Genomic DNA, 21245 nt, shown 5'->3' with positions numbered 1-21245 from the left:
CACTTGATGTTTGTTGACTGATTTCAAACTAATGGATCTACACAACCATTATTATCACCCCATTTTAGTTGAGCAAACTGAGGCAGGCAGAGGTTAAGTGACCTGCCCAGCTCTCAAGTGTCTGAGTCTGCATTTGAACTCGGGTCTCCCTGACGCCAGATCCGGTGTTCTAGGCACCGCGGGTGTCAAAGCTAGACCTTGAACCCAAGTCCTCTTGGTTTGGAAGCCAAACTCAAGACTCCCGGGCCTTAATCGTATGTCCCCATGAAGCATTAATTCATAAGCGTAATTCAAAATTTCAAAACAGAATCTCTTTGGGGTTTAGGAAACTTTCCAAGTGAAAATGAAATCAGCCGAAGAGACTGCGGCCAAGTGAGGATTCGAACCCATGACGCCAACCTCGCCTGGGACGGAATAGTTCCTTTAGCAAATCCCCGAGAAGCCACGCCCCCCTCGCCTCCCAGAGCTGCTTCTCCCATTGGCTACCCGGAAAAAGAGGACAACCAATCCTCGTCCCCCTTAGCCGCCCGGCCCTCCCCCGGGGCTCTCCAGGGACAGAGGTCACTGGCACATTGAGGGAGCTGGAGCTCCGCCCCCTTTGCCCGGCATCCCCCTCGCCGCCGCATCCAAGATGGAGGAGTACGCTCGTGAGCCCTGGTGAGGCGCCCCAACCGCCGGCCTGGCCTTCCGTCCCCCGATTCCCTGCCTCTCGGCCCTCCGGGCCCGTCCCGCGAGGCGGCCTTCGCCACGCGCGCGCGCCTCTGCCGACCAGGCCGGCTCCTCTCCCGGCCGGCCTCCCCGGCTTCCCTGGCCCGGCCTGGCCGTGACCTTGCGTTCGGCCCCGACGCCCCCTCCTCGGCCCTGTCGGGGCCCCAGGCCGCCCGCCGCCTCGGGCTGCGCCCTGGTGGGATTCCGCGGGAGAAGGAGCCCAAGTCCGAGGCCCATGGCCTGGCCCTTGGCCTCTGGTGGGCGAAGGGAAAGTACCTTTGCTTACCTTGCTCCCCTTCCCCCTTCCCCCGCCCCCAGGAGCGCGCTGGGGGGAGGGGGGAGGGTCCTTGAGTCCGCTGCCCCGTGGCCTGAGAGCCAAGCGTTTCCGAAGTAACCAGGTCTTCTCGGATAGTTTGTGCTTAAAGGCTCCCCTGGGCTTCCAGATGGAGGGCTGCGGGTACTTCCCCACCCCCACTCCCACCCCCCTTAGGATGTAAACGTTTATTAAGCGCCTACTGTGTGCCAGGCACTGTGCTAAACCTGGGGTTACAAAGAGGCAAAAGATGTCCCTACCCCCGAGGAGCTTGCAATCTAATGTTCCATTTTTCATCAGCTTGTAAATTAAGAAAAAGGTTGGTAGGAGGGGGGGATCCCAGGAACCTGAGGTCAGGAAGCATCAACGTTCTCCCAACTGTTACAGTCTTCGTAAAAACTAATCTTGTCATTTAAGTTAACTTACCTTTTTGTCCTTGATAATTTATATTGTCAGGACCCAGAGCCCTAAAGTCCCGTTGAAATACAGTGGTTATTTGCATTCTACATGAACCTTATAGCCAGGTTCATGCAGTTTCTGAATGAAATAATGTCAAATGTGAGTTTTATAAGGCCTGTCTTCTTGGGAAACATGGGCCTCCAGGGAGAGTACCTTTTCAGGGCCATCTGTGAGCAAGAAGTTGACATGGCTAACTCTGCCACTCTTCCAACTCCCATATGAACTCATTCTATTGGTTAATCTCCCTAATTGAATTTTCATCTTTACCAGTATCTTCTTTCCTACAAATATGGTCAGAGGCAGCTGATAGCGAATAGAGAATAGAGAGGACTTGGCCTGGAGTCAGGAAGACTTGAGTTCAAATTTTACCAACTCATCACACTAGGTGACCCTGAGCAAATCACTTAATCTTTATTTGTCTCCGTTTCCTCTTCTGTAAAATGGGGCTAATAATACCTAACAGAGTTGTTGTGAAGATCAAATAGATAGTTTTTATAAAAAGTGCTTGGCACATCGTAAATGCTTATTCCCTTCCCCTTTTCCCCTATTCTAAGGGGAAAAAAGCCTATCAACTGACTGGTTTTTCAAGTTCCCCTCTCCATTTAGCACCAAAATTTTTGAGAGAATATATTAGCTACTTCCATTTCTCATTTCTTAATCTTTTTCAAGCTGTCTTTCCATTTAACATTAACTCTACTACGTACAAAGTATTGCGCTAGGTGTTGGGAATATAAAGATGAAAAAGAGTCCTTGTCCCCAAAGAGCTTTTCTGAGTTCATGGAAGAAATACATGCAAATGAGTATGATACCAGGTAAGAATGAAATAATAGTAAAGGGAGGGTCTAAATAAGCTTCTGTAAGAAATTTGAAAAGGGGAAAATCAACTTAGGGATCCTGAAAAACATCATGGGGGAGATGTTAACTAAACTGGAGGTTGAAGGTATAAAAAAAATTCAGTGGTTTGAGATGAGAGTGTTTTGCAGGCACAAACAGAAACAGAAGGTTTAAAGTTATCTAGGTATGGGTAACTTGTAGACTGGTTGGAGTGTAGTTAGAATGTGGAACGTACAAAGGTGATTAAAACAAAATAAGACTGAAAATGTAGATTGTAGCCATATTGTAGAGGATCTTAAATGCTGGACGAAGGAGCTTCTATTTCACATAGATAATAGGAAGCTACTGAAGGTTTTTTTTTTTAATTAATTTATTTTAGTTTTCAGCATTCACTTCCATAAGCTTTTGAGTTTTAAATTTTCTCCCCCTCCTTCCCCAAGACGGCATGCAATCTGATATAGGCTCTACATATACATTCCTATTAAACATTTTCACATTAGTCATGTTGTAAAGAAGAATTAGAACCCAAAGGAGGAACCACAAGAAAGAAGAAACAAAACAGAAGAGAAAAAAAAGAGCAAATAGTATGCTCTGATCTGCATTCCAACTCCATAGTTTTTCTCTGGATGTGGATAGCTGGAGATGTCTTAGATCCTTACATTGCTGAGAAGAGCTAAGTCTATCAAAGGCAGTCATCACACAACATGGCTGTTACTGTGTGCAACATTTTCCTGCTTCTGCTCACTTCACTCAGCATCTGTCCATACAAGTCTTTCCAGGTTTTTCTGAAATCTGCTTGCTTGTCATTTCTTACAGCACAATAGCAGTGAAGGTTTTTGAGAAGGGAAATGGCATGGGCCATCTAGTAATGTATTATGAAGATTATTTTGGTTGTTGAGTGAAAAGGATGAATTGGAGAGGAGAAAGTCAGGGAAAACTTACAGGAAACTGTTAGAATAGCCTAGAAAGAAGGATCTGAACCAAAAACAGTATAAGTGATGAAAAGAAGATAGGTATGAAAGATAGACCAACTCCATTATTGTACTAAAATTTTCCTCTCACAGGTTAACATGACCCCATAATCACCATTTCCATTGGCCTTTTTTCAGTCCTCCTCCTGATATCCCTTTGGCTTCTGAAATTGCTGATTACTTTCTTGACACTTGGTTCTTCCTTGACTTCTATAATACTGTACTATCCTGGTTGTGCTATCTCTCTTAATTTCCTGTTGCTGCCACAATTCCCCCTGCCCCATTTGCCAGTCTGCTTTGGGTTGTTTTTTTGTTTGTTTGGTTGGTTGGTTTTTTTGGCCAGGCAATGGGGTTAAGTGACTTGCCCAAGGTCACACAGCTATAAGTATTATGTGTCTGAGGCTGGATTTGAATTCAGGTCCTCCTGACTCTAGTGCTGTATCCACTGCGCCACCTAGCTGTCACCTGCCAGTCTATTATGGACCAGGCACTCTGCTAGGGACACAAAGTCAAAAATGAAACTTTATGCTGGGGGGAAATCACATACAGAGAGAAGATAATAAAAAGTGATTTCCGAGAGCAGGGTGTGGTGGTGGTGAGGGAAAGCATTAACTGGGGGAATTAGGGATGGTTTTGTGTAGGAGGTGTCCCTTGAGCTTCTAAACGTTGAAAAGAGGTAGGGGGTTTTAATATGCAGAGATGGAGATGGAAGGGAATTTGTGTATGAGCAACCACATGTAGGCCTGTTTGACTGGAATATAGAATGCATAATGGGTTATCAGCCAGAAAGATAGGCTGGAGCCAGATTGTGAAGGGCTTCAAATACCAAACAGAATACTGAATTTTATCCCAGAGGTAATGAAGTTTCTTGAGCAGGGAAGTGACTTGTGCTTTAAGAATATCACTTTGACATCTGTGGGCAGGATGGCTTAGAAAGATGAGAGACTAGGTGCAGGGGATGAAGTAGGATAATATTGTAATTGTCCAGGCAAGTGATGAGAAGATCACAAGGGTGGCTGTAGTATAAATAGAAAGGAGATCGATGTAAAATATATTGAGGAAATAGGATGGATCAGACTCAGCCTTTTTGATTTGGATGTATTTCCACCATCAAAATGTAGACTTTCTGCAAGGTTCTGTCCTCAGATTGATTTGATGTCATCTTATTCCATTGGCTTTACCCATTAGCTTTATATATGATTCCATCTATCTCCTTCTGTAGCTCCCTCCTGTCTCTTAAGCTACAGTTCCAATCACTCCCCAACTCCTAATACTCTTCTATTTCTGTTCATAGAACCACCTTTCTCTAGTGGGGGAAACTTAAATGTCAGATATGAATCTTCTCCTCTCCATACCTTTGTGCTTTGGCCTCAGTGATTGCTCCTGCATCAGCTTCTTCCTTTCTGTTTCTGTAATTGTCAGGATGGGTCAGACCCTCCTAACTGGTCTTCCCAATCTATAGGATATAAATAGTGATAAAGGTTTGGTCCAGAATCCATGTCTTACTGGTGGAGAAATTAAGGCTCAGGGACTCAGTGATTAGCTTGGAATCACACACCCCACAGGAAGAGCTAGAATTTCATCCAGATCCAATGGTTTTTTCTCAGTCCTTAACTCTTCGTTGACCTTTCTGCAGCCTTAGACACTGTTGATCACCCTTTCCTCCCTGGTACTCTTCCCTCTAGGTTTTTAGGGCACCACTCTCTCCTAGTTCTCTTCCTATCTGACTGCTTCTTTCTCAGGGTTCTGTCCTGAGCCCTCTTTTCCTCTATACTACTTCACTTGATGATCTCATGAGTTCCCATGGATTTAATTATCATCTCTATGCTGATGATTCTCAAATCTACCTATCTTCTCACTCATTGGAGGAGGAAGGGAAGGCACATTCCAGGGTGGAAGTTCTTCCAGGGCACAGACTCACAGGATTGTAGAAGTGTTTGAGACATTGTGGAGGAAATACTTTTCTGCTTTTTACTGTAGTAAGCTGCATACTTATCTTTTACTTTCTACTTGGGCACTTGTGAACTTAACAAACACAAACTTTTCAGTATACAAAAAAAATTGTACAAAAAAACTGAACTGTTAGACTTTTAAAAAATATATTAACTTTGATAAAGTAATAACAAAATTGTACTAATTGTGTCTCCTTCTGTAGTCTTGCTTTCTAATGTGCATAAATTTTTTTTCCATGCTTTTTTCCCTCATATTTATCATTTACCCAATTCTTCCCCTCCAGGTAGAAGCCCTCTCTTGTAACAGTTATAGTCAAACAACACATTGGTCATGTCTCAGAATGAATGTCTCATTTGAACTTCTAATCCATTACCTCTCTGCTGAGAGTTAGGAATTACATTTCATCAATCTCTTGAAATCATGATTAGTTACTTCTTTGGTCAGGGTTCTGAGATCTTTCAAAGTTTTTTCCTGTCATTATTGTTGTGGTCATTGTGTAAATTGTTCTCTGATTTTGTTCATTCCATTCTGTCTTCTCGGTTTATATGTATCTTTTCATATTTTTCTGAATCTGTCATTTTCTTCATTTCTGATGGCACACTCATATTCCATTATGTTCATATACCTCAGTTCCGTCAATGATAGGCAGCTATGTTTTTTCTAGTTATTGGCAGCAACAGAAAATTTTTGCATAAATCTCATCTATAAAGGTCCCTGTACAACTCTGTCTTTGACTTCCTTAGAGTGTCAGAGGTTATATGTAGTTTAATGGCATTTGACATTTAGGTCCAAATTGTTCTCCATAACGATTGAACCAATTCACAGCTTTGCCAACAGCTCCTGCCCTCTCACCACAGTTCCAAAATTGCTATTTTCCTCTTTTGTTGTTTTGCCAGTATGATAGGTATGAGATAGAACCTCAGAAGTGTTTTAATCTTCATTTCTCTTATCTTTAGTGATTTGGAGCATCTTCATATAGTTGCTGATACCTTCTTGTATTTGATCACTTATCTATTGGCGAGTGACTCTTGTTTTTCCTTGTACTCAACTTTGTTTCTTCTGAAGTACCCAACACAATATACATTGAACTCAACATGAATATTGAGAAGTCAGTAGAAATACTGAGCTCATTGAAATGTTGAAAGGCTTAATGAAAGCTACTTGCACCCTTGAGAATATTGAATGAGTATCTGTAGCACTTGGCATAATATGTGGGTGCTTGGACAGTCTTGACTGATAGTCTAGTCTTTTCTTAGAGACCTTAGCAGTGTATGGGTTGACCAGACAACAAAAATATTTAGCACAGAATCAGATTTTTAAAAATGGAAGGAGTTTTGGAGGACATCTGCTCTAGCCCCCTTGTCTTACAGATGAGAAAATAGGCCCCAGGAGCTGGGGATTGACCCAAGGGCCTCCAGTGTTAAATCCAAACACTTTGACCTTTGCAGGCAAGACATGGTTTGGGGTGGTAGGTCATCCTTTACTTGGCTCTGATGACTAACTCTTTTCTTTAGAGTTGCGTGAAGTAGTCCAGCCAGCTCCCTGGCAGCACTGAACGTGTTCCGTTTCCCAACATTTATTTCAGTATTGTCCTTCACCTTATTCCTAACTCTGAAATGGTCACCTTGTTTCTCTCCAGGTTATGTCCTGTTGATTCTTCTTTTGTGTATGCCTTTTCCAGTCCTGAGCACTGCCAGCAACCCTAGCTCAGAACTCTTATCTTATCCTTGGACTAGTTTAGTTGCTTCCTGGGCAGCTAAGTGACTCACCGGTTAGAGTGCTGGGCTTAGTGTCTGCAAGACTCATTGTTGTGGGTTGAAATCTAGCCTGAGACCCTACTACTTATGTGACCTTGGGCAAATTACTTAATCCTGTTTGCCTCAGTTTTTTATCTTTAAAATGAGCTGGAGAAGGAAATGGCAAACCACTCTAGAATCTGCCAAGAACGCCCCAAAATCGGGTCATGAAGAATCAGACATGACTGAAAACTACTGAGCAACAACAAAAAGTAGCTTCTTATCACCAGGCTCATTCATCCGGCAGAAAGCAATCTATCTGTTCTTTCTAAAATACTGTATTGATGATTACCCTATTCGAATCATTTTAAATGGTTTCCCATTGCCGTACATTAATATCCAAACTCCTTGGCTTAGCATTTAAGGCCTGCCTCTCAACCTAGCTATTCAATTTTATTTCTTTCTATTATAGGAATATCTATGATGTGCTCCAGCCAAGTTGATTCACAGCCTGCTTGATAGGCTTTTCAAATTCCTGAAATGTCTACATATACACATGCCCTACCCATCCTTTAAAGCTTAGCTTAAGTCTTTTTTTTTAAGTTGGTAGAAAAATGGATTTAGAGAAAGGAAAGATCTGGGTTCAGATTTCCCCTCTACCATTTACTTACCTGTCTTGAAGCTCTGCTTTCTTCTCTATAAAAATAGTACTTGGATTGTTATGAGACTCAAATGAAATAATCTATGTAATTGTGAACATTAAAGTACAATATAAATATGAGACATCATCATCTGTATCTTTCCAAACAGATGATTATAAGCTTTGTAACTTGTAGCTTTATTTTTTATTTTATTTTATTTTTAGTTCTTTACATTTCCCAGAGTGCTTAGCACTGTCTCAGCCTTACAATAGGTATTCAGAACATTTATTAGTTTTATTCTAGGAGAAATAGCCTACTTGCCTCCTCTCCAGGAAACTATTGTTATTTCTGTGATGTGTGAATGAAAATGAATGGCTTGAGTATGTAGCATGAATAATTCTAGATGGGGGTGGGGTGGGGAATATTTAGTATTATCTGAAATTCTCTTTCTGACTGGGGCAGTATTTTCTCTTCCCAGGAAGTTTTCTGGCTGAACTGGTCCACTGCCATAAAGGAGAGCTGGGCGAGTGATCTTGACCCTATTAGAAGACCGTGCATAGACATTTACTTGTTTTTATTATTGTGCATTTAGCTTTTTACATTGTCATTAATGATTATGTGAGTGGCCACAGGATGGATCCTGCTTTGTTTATAGGTTTCAGGGTGTGTTTATTGGTTCCATTATTTAAAATTTTTAAAAATCAGTTCTCTTGTATGTGGAATGTTCAATGTGGACTAGGCTAAATCACTGGGGATTTAGATAATCTAGTTGTCACTTGCAAGTCTCTTTGAAGTTTGATGAGTAGGCCTTTCCCAGTGCCTTGTACCAAGTGAGTTTTAACTAACACTAGTTGATGATGATTAGTGCCAACAGGGTAAGTAGATCCTCTTGTCACCTTTGCTCCTCACCATCTCCACAAGGTGAAGTGGGGTGGAATATGACCTCAATGTCACACAGTGTTTATCTTCTAACAAAAACTTGCCAAAATTAAAACCATCTTACTTCAGTCATACTGAGCCATTCCTGCGTTTTCTCAAAGTCAGTAACTCCCTATCCAAAGAGCCTTCACACTCCCAGAACTATTGATGAGCTCTAGAGGTTTAGGGGTGCTGGGACCTTGAAATCATGACCCACAGGTCCTGCCCGAATGAATTTGACCCAAGCCTTCTATCAGCCAGAGACAAGGTTTATTAAAGATCTGCCATATTGGCCAGACTCTTAAGGAATCTGAACATTTGTAAGCTACTGGCTCGGTTCTTAAGAAATCTGAGCACTTTAATGGAGACAAGATGGACCTTATATACAGAAAGACTGTGGGAGGGATCTAGGAAGGATCTGGATGGGAGTGGCCAGTAAGCTTGGGTGAACCTAATGTCATGGTGGCCAAGGGAGAATGGAGTCTAGATGGCGTCTAGATGGCGTCTAGGGTGGGAAGTAGCCAGGGGCCATAGGGAGGTAAGATAATGGAGGGCTGGGCTAGGTTAAGAGTAACAGAATTGGGAGACTGGGCATAGGAGATAATGAAAGACTAGTTGTTAGGATTATGGGGGGTGGGGGGGAAGAACACTAGAGACCTTGATCAAGTGGGAGAATTCAAGGAGAATCCCTTAGACAAATGGGACCCAAATTGTTTTTGGGGTAAGGGGCAAAGGTCTCGGCTTGGGCCCATACCCCATCACTATCATACTCTTTCCTCCATGTTAGGTCAATACACTATACTCCACCCAAACCATCCAGTCAACCCAACATTTTCCTCTTAGCTTTTATTTGCCTGAGATGAGAAAGCCCAGCTTCTGAACTTTGCTTTATGTCTTAACTTCCTGTAATTTTGTAGTCAGAAATCTGCATTTTCCTCTTCCTCTTTTTTTTAAACAACTGTTTATAGTTGATCATTGTGGTCTTTACCATGTTATTATAGAGAAGGGGACATCTGTAAGCTGCATTTTTAGAATTCGAAGATCCCGTTTGAATCTCAAACTTCATAGAACCAGGAATCTCACAGTTGGAAGGGCTCACAGCCATTCTCTAGTCCAAAACACACCTGACAAGAACAGTCTCTAGAGCATCACCCACAAGTGATCCAGCCTCGGAGAGGCCTCTACAGAGAGCATAGCTGCTCTCTGTTTTGTTTCTGTTTCTATAGCATCTCTTGCTTCTGTTCCCTCATGGACCCTCATAAAGCCACCTGGCACCTTTATTTAGTCTCAGATGACCTCTCATTCATATGATTGTCTCTTTCTTTAGTACGATTCTTCCCATAGTTTCCAGAGTAATATCCCTTTTCAAAGTCAAGTGTTATTGATATTTTTTGTTTATGCATCACTTTCATTTTCATTTAGAGGCAGCCTTGGCATACTGGATAGAGAGCTGGCCTCAAACCAGGAAGGTCTAGATTCCTGTCCTGCCTCTGACTTGTGAGGCTCTGAGCAAATCTCTTAACTTCTCAGTGCCCTGAACATCTTTCTGAGAGGATGAGTTGCAGACAAGATGCTGACATGCATCAGTAGAGGGAGTTTCTTATCATCTTTATCAATATTCTTATATCGCTTCATTTCCAAATATATCACTCCTTTCTCCCACCCTAGAGAGCAATCTCTTATAACAAAGAATAAAAAAAGAAAAAGTAGTTCTTCAAAACTAACCTACATAGGAATCTAAGTCTGACAGCATATATTGTCTTCCATGCAAAGTCTCCTACTTCTGCAAAGAATATCAGCTCAAGCACCTTCTTCTGTGTGAAACCTTTCCTGGTCCCCTCAACTGCTAATGGCCCCCCACTCCTAAACTACCTTGTATTGAACGACTGTGTATTTTTATATTTATTAACTTTATGATGTTTCTATTTTATAAGTACTTGTCTTTTCCATTAAAGTGTAGTAGGCACCTTGTGAGTGAAAATGGTTTAATTTTTTTGTACTTGGGTTCCCTGCACCTAGTGCAGTGCTTGGTGCATCATAGCTGCTTAATAAATACTTATTGATTGATGGATCATCAGCCAAAATTATTTTCACGTGCACTGAATGCCGTGGAGAAGAAGAGGTTCACAGTCCCTTCCCTTGTAGTTTCGTTAACATAAATTGACTGCCACGTAACTGTATATTTTGTGGGGCAGAGTTTCATTCATTGAGCTAAGCCTGTGTTTGAGGGTTGTCATTCATTTAAACAGGGAAGATTTTGTGGAGAAGGCAAGCTTTGAGATACATGACATCATTAAAGGCTTTTTTGTTTGTTTTTTCTTTTTCCTCTTAGCCCCTGGAGAATTGTGGATGACTGTGGTGGTGCTTTCACTATGGGTACCATAGGAGGTGGTATCTTCCAAGCAATCAAAGGTTTTCGCAATTCTCCTGTGGTAAGTGTATGGAAAACTAACCTTCTACACGGAACCCAGATATGATTTATTTAAAAAAAAAAAAACAACATTCTTTCAATGAGTTGGAAATCAGTTGCACCTCTAATATTTTCTGGCCACTTGATTTTGTTTCCTCAGGGGGTAAGCCACAGGCTTCGAGGCAGTTTGACAGCCATCAAAACCAGAGCACCACAATTGGGAGGTAAAACTATTTCATATTCAGATTGATCTATTTTTTTCTTGATTACTGAAGATGAATCTCAAATCTTTTTGGAGTATGCCAATTGTTGATCTCAGTTTGGCTTTAATTGCTTATTCCCGGAAAACATCATCACAAACAGATGCCCTCATGGCCTGCTTCAAAAAATAGACTTGAATAGTGTACCTTATGAACACCCTTCTTCATTTCCTCAAAATACATTTTTTGGCTAGAAGGGGAAAACTGTTTAAAGTTGCAGGTTTTGAGAAAGGAAGTGGTGGCTTCTGGGGAAGCTGAAGGAAAATACTCAAACCTTAGAGGGCCTTGAGAGATACTAGAAAAGTAGGAGAGGTTTTTTTTGTTTTTTTTTAAGTGAGGCAGTCAGGGTTAAGTGACTTGCCGAAGGTCACACAACTAGTACGTGTCAAGTGTTTGGTCTGAGGCCGGATTTGAACTCAGGTCCTCCTGGACCTCAGGGCCGGTGCTCTATCCACTGCCCCACCTAGCTGCCCCTGGAGAGGTATTTTCTAGAACACAAAGGTAAATAAACGCCAAGAACTAGGAGACAATTATGACTACTTTTCTCTAGGCTATGAGTAGCAGTATATCTGAAGTACCTGGTAAGGAGAACTACAAAAGACCCTTCCCTGGGCTTTTTGCTGAGTAGTTGTTGTTTGTTGTTTGTTTGTTTGTTTGGTTTTTTTTTTTAGCCATTCATTAAAACCTAGTTCAGGTGGTACCCACTCTAGGAAACCTCCCCTGATCCTTCTCATCATTAAAGACCTTTACTCCTTCAAACCTCACATTACACCTTGTTTACATCTCTCATGTACATAGGTAACATTATAGCAACTCATGTATAGCCCCCTATTTAATTGTAAGCTCTGAGAGGGCTAGGATGCTGGCTTATTTGAACTTTGTATGTCTCCCAGAACCTAACCTTCTTGCATTGAATTAAAAAGATATGAACCCCATGGTTTCATATAGAGCTTACAGTTAGGTAAACCAGTATATACATGAAGAAAAGTAAATCAAGTTCAATCCTAGAGAATTACCAGTCAGTAAACATTTAATAAGCACTTTCTATGTGTTGTGCACTATACTGAGCTATGGAGATAAAAAGTAAGGCTTAAGACCCTCCCTGCCCTCAAGGATCTCACAGTCTAATGGGGGAGATAGCACATAAAAAGAAGTTGAAAAGCAGAGTGTGGGGAGGCATGATGAAGTCCTACAGCCAGGGAAGGAAATGGTCTGAGGAGATGTAAGATTCAGATTTGATTTAATCTTGAAACATGATGAGTTTCTGGAGATCATAAAGTCTGGTAGAGTAGCCAACAGTGGGAAATGATGAGGTATGTGCATATGTATATATATAAATTAATTTAGAGGGTTGAGGGATAACACTGAAAGCTGAGGAGATGGCACTTGAGCTGAGGATCGAAGGAAGCTAAGGATTCTAAGAGGCAGACATTAGCCAGAATGAGCATTCCAGATGTACATGAGAGGTGGAGTGCTGTATGTGGGCAACAGCCTACTGAACTATGTAGCAGGTAAGGCTGGGAAAATATGACTTGGCTTTTAGGCTATTTGGTGAGCCAACTCACTTGCTAGTAGCAAAGTCAACCAGTAAGTATTTTGAACATAAACATATTTTTTACCAAAAAGCTCCAGGTACAAGGTCACAACATCAGAGAATCACTGCAAGGACAACTTCGGTATCCCCCTTGATCTTGTACATCACCAAGCTGGCTTATGTTCCTGCCTGGTTCTGGCATAAGAGCCACTACACTTTGCCCTGGAGAAAGGCATTCCCAGTATTTGCCATCTCCCGGAAGTTCCTTCTCCATATTTTTCTTTCCTCATGCTGCCTTTCTCTCCCAGCCATCCCTTCTTGATGTTTTTCACCATGTACTTTTACTCCGTGACATTCTCATGCTTTCATCATGTCTACTACAAAAGTAACACACACAAAAAAAATACAAAACCTGCTAAACTCTCAGTGAACCAGTAGTTGTGGTAGATATTTTTATTTGAATTACACAGTCCCTTTATTTTTACTTTCTTTTCTCTCACTTTATGGCATAGTAAGGAAATAGTAATTATTTTTCTTTTGTTTAAATGGTTGTTGGGACAATCAAAAATAACTACAAAATGACAGCTTAATATTTAGGAAACACATTAGACCCACAATATATTTATTCTAAATACTTGTCAAGTATCCAGTATTCTGGAGTTTAATATATTGCTTAATTGAAAATCTGTTAAAAATTCAGTGAAATTTTGCCTATATAGGAATAAAATGGTACTTTATCCCAGGCACCTTCATTCTTAGATTGTCACATTTGGAACGGGCTTCTTATGTAATTGAATCCAACCTGTCCCTAAACAGGAATTTCTTATACCACCACAGACGGTCATCCAGCCTCTGCTTGAAGATCACTAGTAATCAGGCATGCCCAGGGCAGCCCATTCCACAGTTGCACAGTGAGCCAAAATCCACCTCTCTGCAGCTTCCATCCATGGGGCCTCAGGTTTTGCCCTTTTTGGCTGAACAAAACAAGTCTTCTTCCACACAACAGTTTTTTTTTTCTGTAAGCAGCTATTATGTGCTGCTCCTGAAATCTTCTCTTTTTTCAAGCTGATCATCCCCATTTCCTTCAAATGATCTTTGTGTGGCAATTTTCCATTCACTTCACTGTGAATGTGTTCTAGCTTACTTGTGTTCCTAAATATGCCTATTATTATTGCCAGTTTAAGATCCCGTTATCTCTTTGGCTACTATATCACAGTATTGATACACATCAAACTGTAAATCCACTAAAAGAAACCGTCTTTTTTCACATGAACTCTTGTCTGGGTATACTTGTGCATTTTTTTTTAAAGACCCAAGTGTAAGACTTTAAATTTATGCCTTTTACACATTATCTTCTTAGGTTTAGCCCATTGGTCTAGCCTGTCAAGATATTTTTCTATCCTTGTTTTTGTTTTTGTTTTTTTCCTCCAGCTTGATAATTGACCTAGCTTCATGTCAATCACAGATGTAATAACCATACCATCTAAGCTTTGGTTTTAAAAAAAAAATTGAATAGAACTGACCAAGACAAATCCTTGGGCACCTCCTTCAAAGGTGATAGATCCATTAATTGCCATTCTTTGGGTCTGGTCATTCAACTAGTTCTGAATCTCCCTAACTGTACTATTATTCAGCCTTTATCTGTCTACCTTGTCCAGAAGGATATCACAGGATATGTTATTAAGTGCATTCCATTCCAAGTTTACTATTTCTGTAACATTCCCCTGTGTCATTACAAGTTTACTAACCTCTCAGAAAAAAGAAATGAGGTTAGGTTATCTGGCATGACCTATGGATGAACCCAAACTGACTCCTAATTCTTATAATTCCATTTTTAAAAATATTAACCCATCTTAGACCAATTGTTTTTTTTTTTTTTCTTGATTATATCACTTAGTTCTTGATGCATTAGGTTATGAACTGATTGTATAATTTATGGGCAAAATGAGAAATGTCCCTTCAGCAGCTAGCGTGTTTAAATGCTCAATAACTATGTGAATGAATGAGAGAAGAAAATAAGACCTGAGAAGAAAAAACTGGTGAAGTCAGAAAAAAATTAAAGGTTAAGGGAGAAAGAGGAGAGCTCAAATATGTGACAGTGGAGCAAAGTTCTGTATAGGTTTTAAACACCTGTAGTCTATAAAAATGTGTATTTATGCGGCCTGATTTCTTTTGGCCCTGAATTATTTCTTTCAAGTTTGGGATCTTTGCTAATTTTTTGGCTGGTATAACAACTCAAGCTTTTTATTAAGCTGATAAGTACTCTGGCTTTATTCAATTTTTGTTCAGATTTGTGGTCTATGTTCTAATTGTGCAGTTAGTGTAATGTAAAGCATCATAGCACAGAGAGGAATTTGATCTTGTTTCCTACTAAACCATCTTATTGTAGCTGAAAAATAAGTTTTGTATTTTAATATGAGTTTTTGTTTTAAACTGAACAGGTAGCTTTGCAGTTTGGGGAGGTCTCTTTTCCATGATTGATTGCAGTATGGTAAAAGTCAGAGGAAAAGAAGATCCATGGAATTCCATCACAAGTGGTGCCTTAACTGGAGCCATATTGGCAGCAAGAAGTAAGAAACTCTAGAAGAAAGATTGTTTGGAAGACCCTCAGTAAACACCACATCTTTGCCATTACTCATTTAGTATGTGAGAAATGGTAGCTGCAGGGGAAAAGCTAAGTCGTGTTTGATTTGACTTAGTAGAAGTATATATAATGGTATTTCAGAAAGGAAAAGAAGAACTATTATCTTGGCATTTTTGAGAGTGACAGGGAATGGCAGTTCGTGGCATTTTATTAGTGTAATAGACCTACTTCCTTAAATATTTCTTTTACAACCTGTCTAAAACTACTGTTTTGTGAGAAAGTTGTTCAGGTCAGCATTTTGATGGTATATTGTTGAATGATTTCTGTTTGGTTGTTTCTTAGCAGTAATAGTTACTACTAAATTAACAGCTGATAATTTCCCCTATGGTAATTCACTAGCATTTGAGGAATTTTTTTAATGGATTAAAATTGTATCTCATAAAACAGGACAATCTATTTGGGATACTAGTAGATAATGGTTGACAGATTGAATGTCCGTGTCCCTCTAAAGTCATTCCAATTCTGGTTTGACATCTGGGATGTGGGTTTGGTCCAGAAAAGGAAGAAAAGGACTAATTAGTCCCCAGTGCCTTATAAAGTCAAGCTCAGCCCTGGGAAAGAGAGAGAAGGGTATCCTAAGGAAACCAGGACAGTTCTGAGGATGTTGCAGTGGGTGTTGTGTTTATTCTAGGGCAAGTCTAAGTTAGCCTGAAAGCTAATTGAACTGAAATCCTGGTGCATGTCATGTATTCTTTGGTGGTCTGATGAAGCCTATGGACCCCTTCTTAGAATAATGTTTTTAAGTGCATAAAATAAAATAAAGTATATTGGATTATAAATGAAACCAGTTTTATTGAAATATAGCTATCCAAATATTAAAAAAAAATAAAAGGGACCTCAAGTTAAGAATTCATGATTTATATCCACTGGCCTCAAGTCTGTCCCTAGTGTGGCCAATGCATAAAGCAAGAAGTGGAAACTAATTTCTCTGTCATTGATACCTTCAGATGGACCAGTGGCCATGGTTGGTTCAGCTGCAATGGGTGGCATTCTTCTTGCTTTAATAGAAGGAGCTGGTATCCTGTTAACAAGATTTGCATCTTCACAATTTCCAAATGGTAAGTATTCCTCCTCTGGATTTCTAGTTGCTATATTCTCAGTAGCTAAAATTTTGGCTTTGGAATGGTTCTCTGACCTTTAGATACACTGTCACTTAAGTTGAGTTTATTTGTGCTGATGGCTTAATCAGCATTGGGGGTATCTGCCTTATGAAAGGTCTTCACACTTTGTTGTGAGAACCCTGAGGATGTTGGTAGTAGGTTTCATCTACTGTGTATTAAGAAAAACAAAAAGTAACTCCAGCTATATATTTTACAATGAATCTTTTCCACAGTTAATTTGCTTTTTCTAAGCATTTGGGTTAACTGGGAGAAAAGGGACTGAAACTTTGTTGATAAGGTACGTGTCAGGGCTTGTTGGATATTTATTCTTTCTGCAGCATTTAGGGAGAAAAGTTTAGGAGCTAATTATCACATTGGATCTGGTTGGGCCATTGTAACCATAGAAACATCAAACAACTCTTATTCTAAATTTGGAACTGTTTGTTTTTCCCTGGAGCCATAGGGAAGGAGAATGGTATCAGTAGGGACTGATATTGGAACTAACAGGGGGGGACATTCTGTCTGAGACAGTAATAGCAAAACATTGACCTGGCTGTTCTTTAAGAAGACAAGCAGAGGGGTGAATCAAGTTGAAAATTGGTTCAAGCTCTTGGACAAGAATCCATCTAGAGTGTAGGGAATAGATCATCTCTCCAATCTGATCTCATTTCCCTATTCACTGAGCAAAGATCCCATATCTTTCTGGTACAACTTTCAAATGATACTCTGCTCATTAGATGCCATTGGGATGGACTGGATGACCTCATGGGCTCTTTCTGTCCAATCTGTGTACTTTTTAGTCACCACTTTAAAGTGAACATCCAATTAGGATAGCCACATTGTGCCACACTCTACTAGAATACTTTTTTATTTCAGTCAAAGACAGAATGCAAAGATGAAAATAGTCATATTAAACATCATTACAAAAAGTGAAAATTTTCCCATACAGTCCTGACTCTTAAGGAAATGTTGGTATTTTTGGTTAGGCTTTACTTGCTATGGCCTTTTTTTCTGAAGAGTTCAGTCACCATAGTGAATCCTTTATCTAGAAGTGATCTTTGTAGGCATCATTATTTTATTCAACTTTTGCAATTAAAAAAATGTTTCAGGAATACCTTAGTTTTTTGCAATAGAACAACATATCTGGAAAATTATGTGTAAAGAAAATCTCTTAGAAAGTAAATCATGTATAAAATAAATACATGATTTCAAAGAAATTCTCATGGGGAAAATTGATCCTAAGATCAATTAAAAATAATTATTCTAGCAATGAGGCAAATCATTATAATTCTCTGAATTGCATTAAATTCTGCTGCTGCCATAAATGTAGTGAAGCACTTTGTGGGAGTAAAAACTCTAATGCCTATAATTTATTTTCATTTTTTAAAAACTCTGGGTTCTTTATGTTCAAGGCAGCCATGTCACCCAGTGGTGACAAGTGATGAATATTGGACTTGGAGTCAGGAAAGTCTTGCGTCGGACACTAGTGTGCTCTATAAATGCTGGCGATCATTAAATGTCCCTTGTTTATCCATGTTAAAAAACTGTCATTACTCCCACAACCATCCTTCAGTTCACTTGAGAAAATATTTAGCCCTTACTGTGTGCAGAGGACTATGTCAAATAAAGTAGGAAAAACCGAACTGTCAGTTTCTCTCTATGTCTCTCTCGCGTGCGCTCTCTCTGTTTCTCTCTCACAGATACACACACACACACACACACACACACACACACACACACAGAGCAAAGCGTTGCTGCACTTGAAGTTAGGAACATGGGCAAGTCATTTACCCTTTCTAAGATTTAGTTTCCTCATCTGTAAAATGAGATAACACTTGCATTGCCTATAAAACAGGGTTGTAGAGAAAAGTGCTTCGTAGATCTTAAAACTTTACCTAAAAGTAAGTGATTATCATTCCAGTCTCTGCAAATTCAGTGCCACAAGACTCTGACCCTTGAACGAGTCATGAGTGTCTTCTTCAGAGTTTCCATTGCCCACTTAGTTGGTTTTATGGGTCTGGTTCACTGGGTTGTCTTAAAACGTGGCGAACCTGTATTTTATAAATGTTTTGTAGAATATGATTTCTTCTATTTTCCATAAAATTGAAAACAAATGCTTTTAAGTAACAGCAATAGAATATGGCAGAAGGTAAGAAGACCCTAGGCTGGGTGACTATAGCAGCTTGTTATTGCAGTTACTTAAAATTTTGACTCTGTTCCTTGCTGAAATTAATCTACACAGTATTTCTGGCTCAGCACTTGAGAGATCTTCACTCTTAAGCACAAGGAAAGCCAGGCTGTCATCTGTCCTACTAAGTTTGAAGTGCCTCCAGTACTGTGCTAGTACAGGAATTAGGCATCCCTAAAAATAAAACTAGACTGATGCCCTTAGTTTAATGCAATGTATTTTCCATTGGTTGGATTCAATGCAGACACTTAATTTTTTCAGCCTTGTTGTTTGCTGCTCTTAGTTGTAACTTCTTGATATTTAAGAGTGATATGATTTCTGTAAAACTTAATTTTATGTCAATTGCAGGACCCCAGTTTGTTGAAGATCCTTCCCAGTTGCCTCCATCCCAGTTGCCACCCTCACCATTTGGAGACTACCGGCAGTATCAATAATGAGACTGTTGCCCTGAGGTTTCTTATTAGAATATGATTTTTAGTTCTAGAAGGATTCTGGAAGACCAAGTTACAGTTGGATTTGGACAAGAAGGGCTGAATACTCTGAAGAAACACTTAGCACTTTCTCTATTTAAAGGAACCTGGGACAGAAAGTCTAAAAGCTTAAATTTTATTTATTCATACTTGGATTGCATTTCTAATAAAATTAAATGTCTAGTATCATTAAAAAGGAAATACTTTAAGTGCTTAGAAGATGAAGGACCAAAGAGTATTGAAATTGATTTCCTTATGGACTTTACTGCCTGGTTTGTTGTTCTGTGGTTCAAACAATAATGCCCCTTGGAACTTGTTCTTTCTTTCAAGATCAGTAGTAATGCTCTACTTTTCATCCTCAAATACTTCATCTTCTCAACAAAAATAGATTTAAACCTGCATGTATTGGAGTTAGAATCTTTTCTTACTCCTGAAATGGATTGTGTATGAAAATGATGCCAACCCAGCACAGGTTATTTTTAGTAAAATACTTTAAGCATCGAAGGGATACGGTAAAGTGCTGATTTTTCTCACAACAACATCGCCTTACAGGGAAAGTGAAATATGCTGTGCCCTTTTGAGGCTGTCAACTACAAGACTTCTCTGAGGCTACTATGCCTTGGTTTCTGACCATTAGAAATCTCACCAGAAATGACTGATATCCAAAATGCTTGGTCCCATAAAAGAGGAGCTCAGAGCTGGAATAGTTTTCATTATTGGAAAAGTTTGTTGTTTATTTGTGGAATTGAAAATAAAATATGGAAAATTTTTGTGATGCTTTTTGTAGTCTCAAGGAACTGATTTTACCTATCTACAGTATTATGGGGTCTTTTTTTAGGCCTGGAAAATAGGTGAGCAGAGTTCCTGGTAGATACTTCTTAACTAAATCATTATGATATATGCCAGAAGGTATAACCAATCACTTTTGTTTGCACCATGGCCAACAGCATGCATTTTACAGAGTGCTAATTATGTACTCACCATTATAAGGAGCATAAAGATGAACAGTCCGTCTCCAAGGAGTCAGTTTGTTGAATGTGAAATGGAAAACAAATTCATTGTAAGCATTGTTAGTACATGTGCACCTACACCCAGCCCTAGTTAGGTACTCAATGAATTTTTAAAATGCAGTGGTTTTTTTTTTTGTTTGCCTTTTTTTTTTTAAAAGAAAACTTAGCTCTTTAATTATTGGTTGCACAAGAAGGCTAAGAGAACAAATTAAAGCTGAGGATTTTAAATTGCAGAGAAAATTCAGTGTTGCATTACGAAAGTTGAGGCTTGTATAAGATAAAGGCAAGCTAAATTTTTAGTCACAAATAGTTTGAGTGTAAAGTGCTATGTAATAAACCCTTTATCTTAAAGGAAGACTGTAGGAGCGAAGAAGTCTTTTGTTGTTATCTTTCAGCTTTTAGATCAGTGATGCAGTTTTGTCACATAGCTAGTAAACTTTTGGATCTTAGCTCTCTCTAAGGATAACTTAGTTTCATTGAGTTTTAATCTCGTAATACTGAGAATATGGAGGAATTTTGTGTACTTTTTTTATTGGTCTTTAATATTCTGCTTTGAGCAGATAGAAACCACTTAATGATCCTTATCCTCTGCGCTGCTTTAGAATTCCCCACTGTCCTCCCCCTCCCCAGGTCAGGATGTGGTAGGGAAAATCTGGAGGGTCAGGAATTGAGTCTGGAGAGGAATGAAGACATGGCTAGCCTGGGCACTTCCCTTGAAATGGCAGTTCTGGGAGACATTGACCAATCAGAGGAAGGCGCTGCAACACCATGTATACTTCAGTTTGAGGCCTGGTGCAGAGTGAACTTACAGGGTGAAAAAGCTGCTGTAATAGGGAGAACATCCTGCGGGTCAGTAATAGAGCCCAGCTTCTACCCTTTGCCTCTAGTTTTACTTTCTGTGGTAGGGGTTCTTAACTATGGGTCCATGAACCCACAGGGGGTCCATGGAGAGATTTTAGGGGGCATGTGAATTTGAATGGGGAAAGAATTACATCTTTATTTCCACTAACTTCTAACTGAAATTGGAATTTCCTTCAATTAATGGATTTTTTTAAAAGCCATTTTTCTGAAGTGGTCCATAGATTTAAGTGGACTG

General features: G+C 39.8%; 1 protein-coding gene across 1 annotated transcript; it reads left to right on the top strand.

The window, feature by feature from the left end:
• Positions 1–566: 566 nt before the first annotated feature.
• On the top strand, positions 567–19914 carry TIMM17A (translocase of inner mitochondrial membrane 17A). The gene is made up of 6 exons (XM_027843361.1): positions 567–657; positions 10866–10965; positions 11104–11167; positions 15179–15307; positions 16329–16439; positions 19018–19914. The coding sequence occupies exons 1-6, from the start codon at positions 632–634 to the stop codon at positions 19101–19103; spliced, it is 516 nt and encodes a 171-aa protein (XP_027699162.1). The 5' UTR covers positions 567–631; the 3' UTR covers positions 19104–19914.
• Positions 19915–21245: the final 1331 nt, after the last annotated feature.

The sequence above is a fragment of the Vombatus ursinus genome, unplaced genomic scaffold, assembly GCF_900497805.2.
Source record: "Vombatus ursinus unplaced genomic scaffold, bare-nosed wombat genome assembly UNPS02014909.1, whole genome shotgun sequence".
In the NCBI taxonomy this organism is placed as follows: domain Eukaryota; kingdom Metazoa; phylum Chordata; class Mammalia; order Diprotodontia; family Vombatidae; genus Vombatus; species Vombatus ursinus.
Note: the sequence above shows the minus strand (reverse complement) of the source record. Positions and strands in the feature narration are given on the sequence as shown.